Source organism: Corvus brachyrhynchos, unplaced genomic scaffold, assembly GCF_000691975.1.
Source record: "Corvus brachyrhynchos isolate BGI_N302 unplaced genomic scaffold, ASM69197v1 scaffold409, whole genome shotgun sequence".
Lineage (NCBI taxonomy): Eukaryota > Metazoa > Chordata > Aves > Passeriformes > Corvidae > Corvus > Corvus brachyrhynchos.
The window spans coordinates 1,487,564-1,494,354 of NW_008246059.1; the positions used below are offsets into that span (position 1 = coordinate 1,487,564).

A 6,791-nucleotide genomic window follows, 5' to 3' on the forward strand; every position below is an offset into this window, starting at 1 on the left:
AGGAAAGAGCTTAAGGGATAGTAGCAGCCGAGGGACAGAATATGAGAGAAAGTCGGGAGAGGAGGGGGACAGAGAGAGTGAAAAGAGGAGAGCTGCTCTCAGGCACCATGCTGCCTTAGCAGCAGAAATCCTGGTATGCAGGAGATGCCAGTGGCTCACTCTAGTCATATGTTAGACGGCTGCCTTCTGTTACAGATCACAGTGGTACAGCTGACCTCAGTACACTCATAACCAGTGGCAAACTCTTCAGTGGAGATGCCCTACAGAGAGCATGAAGCTGTCAGTTCTAAGACTTCTATCTGTCTGTGTGCTGAGAATTTTTATAAGAAACAGAAGCAAAATCTTGCAACCTCTGTGTTAACGATGGACTTTTATGAAAACCACCATTTTGGTGAAGAGAAGTCTGCATGACTCAAGGAAACCTTAGCCATGCCGACAGGAGATACTCCAAAAGAGCTTTTATCCATGTCGAAAATGCTAGCTCTGTAACATTGCCAAGACAGGTGTGAGCTTTGGCTCCCTGCAGCAGGAGAGCTTGCCACACATTCTTTGCCTGATTGAGAGCTAAAAGGGCCTGATTTCATTTCCGCAGGTGCTCACTGAAATCTCTCCAAACACATCTTCTTAACCTTTTCATTCAGACTGTAACCCTTCCTCCCCCCAGAACAAACACGCTCGAAGGAGCGGCTGATTCTGCAGTGGGACATGAGTATTGTTCAGTATCACTTTACAGAAGATGTTATAACAAGCTCATCACCAAAATATTTGAGCATCCTCCAGGAATGCTTTAAGCATTATCAGTAACATTTGTCGTTACTAATGCTTTACTCCTCTCCCAGGAGAAGAAGAGTTTGCAATGGAGTGTTTTGCTCAGGGCTTATTTAGACTGAGTTGAAGATATACATATAAACTGGCCACTGGCTACCACAACTTGTGGTACTTGAATTTTACAGGTATCTATTACAGGCTTGTGTAAGGGAAAGTGAAGTGAATGGAACATGTTCCTCACCTGCAATAGAAAGTGCAACAGTTTCTAGTTTCTACAGAAGTTTGTTCCACAGTCTTCAGGCAGTTCCACAGAAAAGTGCAGTTTCAGCAGAGGCAAATAGTGCTGAAACAATTTTGGAGATCCAATTTTGCTTATCAAAAACAGTCTGTGCAAGAGCCATAGATGTTCTTTGTGTTCTGGGAGCATCCACAGCAGCACTGATAATATCCTTTCCCCAAGGTAGCAGCTAAAAAGCAGCATACTGACAGAACAAGTCAAGTAATCAGAAGTCACCTTGTCTTTTGATACATTTGCTAGCCTTGAATTTTTTTAAAACACAGTTTTAAATTAGTAGTTTTAAGTAGTTCACAATTGACCTGGAAAGTTCCTTCCTTTTTTTGTCAGTAACGTCTCCTTTATAACTGTTCTAGGTGCCAAGGGCACGACCCATTCATCAGGTTTTACCAGCAGTGGGATCTCTGGTGGATCCAAGGCCTCCAGCATGATGTCCAAGGAGGCCACATCTTACGGAGGTGGAGTTCCCAGAGGTGGCACAACTTCCACTGTCCAGTCCATCTGTAAGTGAGAGTTCCCTTGATAAGATGAATTAACAAATGATTTCTGAACAGTCAACAATATTTCAGCTCATTTACTGTACATTTACCAGATGAAAGGATGCAAGTTACAGAAGTGGCTGCTTTGTACTTGAAGCAATATTTCTACTGTTTGTTTCTTTAAACTTGGTGGGAAGAGGAAACTGGGGAATTATTGGAGATAACTATGCCACAGAATTGCAAAGGTATGAGTGGACAGCAGAGATGGAAATCTGAAGCACAGTGACAGAATAAAAAAGCCCAATGGACTTTTAGGTTATGCTTTCATCAGCACCACAGCAGAAGTTCAATAATTCTTTTTCAGTCACAAATTCAGGATCAAACCAAGAGCTCCACACTTGAACATATAAAGCAGGTGTAGTAGGAAAAAACAGTGAAGCGTGAGAATGGAGTTATCAGACTGACAGACAGGAATCATTAATCTACTTGTGGCCTTTTAGAACAGCTTAGCTTTCTTTCCTTTAAAGGAATTCATTTTGTCAAAACCAGAGGAATCTGCCTGCACTTACCAGCTCAAAGCAGAGAACAGAAATCTTCCCCATCACTCTGCCAGGTTAATGCAACCCACACCTAGATAAAACAAACCAAATTATGAGAGAGCCTAGTCTATACCTGAATGCATCAGTAAGGATGCTAATTGTGTTAGTAGGATCCTGTGGGGTTAGGAAGAGAATTGGAGACAGGATTGAAGTCCTTTATTGCAAAAAGTGTCCTTCAAATAATGACACAGACCTTTGATTTCTGACCTGAGAACGTTTGTAGCCAATGCTTGTACAGTCTACATGTTTTCCTGCGCAGCAACTTTGCTTTATATTGTCCTCACAATTGTGTCTCTGTATTTGTCCTTAGCCATGGGTGGAAAGGGAGGAAGACGCTGAACAGAAGAAAAACATCAGCCCAGAAGTAAGCTCTGCAAGCAGTTCAGCCTTCACCATCGGCTTTGACAACTTCTCCCCTTCACTGATCTCCCTGTTATGAAAGGCAATCCCCATGCACAAATAAAGTTTCTGTTAAAATGATGGATTCTCACATTAAATTAATGGGGACAGAGATGAGGGGCAATTCTTTTCTTGATTAAATTTTCTCTGAAACACATACAAACAGCCAATTGAAGCTAAGGCTTCAAGGCTCTCTTAGGAAAACCCTGGGTTTAGCAACACTGTGCTCTTCAATTGCAATTAGCTTGCTTTGTTTATTTTACAAAAAGTAAGTACAGTGCAAAAGTCACCCTGCTGTGAGAGAGAATCATAGAAACACTCAGCAAGGGGCGTCCAGCAGTTCCTTCTAGATGTACTTCTAATAGGCTATCAAATTAAATTCTACTTAATAAAGGAGACACATAAGCAAGTGAAAACAGGTCCCAGGACTGATTTTTGTATGCCTCTAGAGTTTCTAAGGTGCCTTTCACTATAATTTCTAGTCCCTGTTTGCTTGCAGCGAGCTGTCAGCTTTGTCCCAATCAGAGTGAAACTACCCCTGTAAATTTATGATACGTGAGAATAGATAAGGAAGAGAGCCCATTTTCTCTGATACTGGTCTCATTGTTGGTACTTTTTGCTGTTCCCCACACCTGACTCCTTTCCTTCATGTGTGCTCATACAATGATGTTTCCCCAAATACACATAACATTGTGCATTCCCTATGCAAATTCCCACATACATACTACCGCACACTTTCATCTCCCTTCTGTCTTTCTGGCTCCTCATTCTCCCTACCCTATCACCTCCCTCCTTCTGTATTTCTAACAAAACCACACAGCACAGCTTCATCTTCCCTTTCCCCACTCCAAGATGGAGGGAGAAAATCTCACACCTTCAGGCCAGAAGTTAAGAGGTGCTGGATTTGAGGAGCTGCAGTCAGCGATTTTCTCCAATGACTCCTGTCACCCTGGTTGAGCATTCCCATCTCAGCTGCATTTCTCCACAGCTGGGAAATGTGTTTGCCCCCATGCACCTTATGCTGTCAGATATGGTCTTCTCCCTGCTGCCTAGGCACCTTCCAGAACGCACATGAGAAGTCAGTGTTTGCCTCCAGTTGCAGCAAAGTTAAATTGAATTATATGATGAGTGGCAAAATGGAGGAGAGACTAACGAAGAGATGTATCTTCACTTGCTGTGCTATCCAAAGCATTAAAAGGCAATTGAAAAACAAGGGCTTCATTTCATAGGCTAGAGCTGATGTCCTAGCAAGGAGCTATCTTGGGCAAATGCTTAAAGGTAACCAGGACTTGAATTCATAATATCATAGAAAGCTTTAATTTCAAAGAGACCTTGGTGTGAGGAGAATGAGGGAAGTTCTCTAATCTAAACTTCTGCTAAAGATGGGTTAGCCTTAATGTTGTACTTGTTTGCTTAGGACTTTGTCCAGTCAGATTTTGGAAATCTTCCAGGAGGAACCATCCTACACTTTCCTTCCTAGGCCTAATGCAGAAGCCTGGGACTACTAAAATATGGCTGTGATACCAACAGATCTTTACTCCCCTCTATGCTCTTAGCACTGGCATGAGTTGAAGCCAGAAGGTCTGCCCTGGCTTTTTCCCATTCAGAAGGTATTCCCCATGTGCAAATGCCAAGTTATGGTCCCAGAGAACAGCAAGGGCCTTGATCCCCACAAGCTGACATTCAAACACCTGCTCAGCACTGATGATTATAGATGAGTCATAAGAATGAAACCAATGCAAGAATTGTTTGTCATCAGACAAACAATTTGTAAACTGAAGCTGTATTATCTGAGAAACAATGTGTGACCATTTCATGGCAATTAAAGACCTTGTTTCTTATTCTTATTCCAAGGGGGGAGATTTAGAAGTGGGTTGCAACTTCAATGTTGTCATTACTTCACCTCAGGTATATTTGTCTTATTAAAAAATGACTCACATTAATGGGAGCTGACAAAAGGTACTTAGGCCTAAAAGAAGGAAACCAAAGCAAGGATCCTTAATCACTTATCGTTTCTCTTTTCAGCTTTTATGTGATTCTGGTGTTAAAAGTTTGAATTATTTTCCCATCTTTAGATCTTGTGTTGAGAACTAGCCTAGATATTTTTGCCAAAGCAGGGGGAATTCTCAACTGCATTTGAAATCCCTTCACTGAGTCAGCTCTAACAGATCTACAGGAGAACCATAGTACAAGCATCCCCCTGGAACCCTCCTCACACACTGCTTCAGCAAACTCATATGCACAGAACTACAAATGAACTATTTACATATTTAACAGAATATAACTGGAAAGGTCAAATAACAACAAATATGGCAATTTGAATCCTTCACATCTCTCAATCAATCTTTGCACAACAAATAGATGGAAAGGGAGAGAAAGGAAAAGAGGCAGCAGCGTGTGATTACCAGCGCAATAGCACTGGAGCAAGACACTGCAGAGAGCACATAGCTCTCTGCACAGAAATCAATTTCTCCCATGGGATGGGATCAATAGTTGTCTGACAGGACACTATGCAGGCAATTTAATAGCATTTTATCTAAATGAATCTATTCCTCCCCCCAACTGGCCTCACAGTTCATAAGAAGTCTCTCTTTGTAAAACAGATTTATTTATTTTTTATAATACAACAGGAAAGTATTTATCATTCTGGAGACACGGCCATTGTCTATTAAAAATCATTTATCCCTATTAGTTACTTTCCCAACATCTCTATTCTAATTAGCTAACTTGTGGACACACCCCATACTTTCAGTTACACTGGAAAAATTTTTCTTACACCCAAAACATTCTAAATTATAGATCAGCCTTTCAGGAAAAATAAGCCCACACAGCAGGCAAACTCAGTTAACTCAAAGGAGTATTGGTATCTGAAATGACATTTTTATGCAACAAAAATGCTTATTTTTTGAGAAATTATTTATACACAGAAATTGGTTGTCCAGTGTATCTATTTTAATAGTACTTAATAAATAATAAATAATAAAGTCAATCTGATCTTATTAGTAGATATCTGTGTGAAGTAAATTATAATGAATGAGAAACCTTAATAAGCATAATTCCAAGGATGGATCTTTGGCACTCTGGGAGTTTGGTATTGTGCCCCAAAGGCTCTTGTAAATCCAGCTGCAGTTCTTGTTCATCATTTAGAAGATTAGGGGCTGATAAGCGACAGTCAAGCCTTATTAGAACAGGCTAAGGCAACAGGAAACATTAATTGGGTAATTTAATGCACAAGGAGACATTAAATGCCTGCATTGTGGTTCAGATGCTGTTTCCTGTATTGATTTGTTCACGTCTTGTTCTATGAAATTCTCACAGATTCTTGGTGGACAGGGTGTAAGACAAAGCCTAAGTTTAAAAATACCAGAATACTTTTGTTATTTGCTAGGGCTTCCCTTTACTCCTTGTGTCAATAAGGGACCCATCAGTAGCCCTGCTCTTGCAAGCAAAAGAAAGAAGACTACTCCCTTGTCCAAGGGCTCTTCCACCAAAGGAGGGGAGAGATCCAAGGTCTAGCAGCTATCTGCAATGAAATGCTGTCTCACCATCTCACTTGTGTTGTGGTTTCTTCACAGTGTGTGCATACAGCAGGAGCCCTGCAAATCTGGGAGGAAGCTCAGAATCTTTTCCTCTAGAAATCTGGGAGCACTTAACAAAACTCTCTTCTCTTGCACTGTTCTGGAGGAGATGTAGAAATAGGTGCTGGACTGATCTTCCTCTGGAAGTAAGGAAGATGAGAGGAAGGTCCTGACATAACTGTTTCTTCTCTGTCTAAAGCCAGAATTAATCCACTTAAGTGGGTGGATATGCTCTGTTCCCTCAGTGGTGGACATTGGTGTCTGGAACACCAAAGTCTCTCAATTAAATTCCTCATTTGGGTCCCATGTTAAGACTTCCTTCCTGAGACATCTTTCCCACAGCTGAACAGAAGTGAAAAGATGTACTCTTACAGTGGAAGATGTTCAACATGAGAAGGGGACAGCCTTTCCTTTACCTCACTGACCTGGGCACTCTTTGTCTCTCATTTTCTAGCACTGCAGCTTGGGAGATCAGGGGTGATAATTCATGGACACTTTATTTTAATAATTTACTTTTGCAGCAATTTAAATATTAAAATGCATTTTGAAGACATGCAAGCCTCATTAATTTCAAATAAACATTGTACATTATGCTCTGTTTAACAGCATTCTATCCCACTTTTTGTAGCTGGTCTCTCCCACCCAGCAGCCTGGCAATGTTCCTGCTGCCAGC

The 6,791-nt window shown here is 41.1% G+C and overlaps 1 protein-coding gene across 1 annotated transcript in view; it reads left to right on the forward strand.

The window, feature by feature from the left end:
- Window positions 1-2,621, forward strand: part of LOC103623579 (interferon alpha-inducible protein 6) — a 4,179-nt gene extending 1,558 nt beyond the window's left edge. Inside the window, exons 2-3 of the mRNA XM_008642690.2 lie at window positions 1,420-1,566; window positions 2,452-2,621. Coding sequence (XP_008640912.1) covers window positions 1,420-1,566; window positions 2,452-2,480 — 176 coding nt within the window. The 3' untranslated portion in view covers window positions 2,481-2,621. The remainder of the gene's footprint in view (window positions 1-1,419; window positions 1,567-2,451) is intronic.
- The last annotated feature ends 4,170 nt before the right edge of the window (window positions 2,622-6,791 follow it).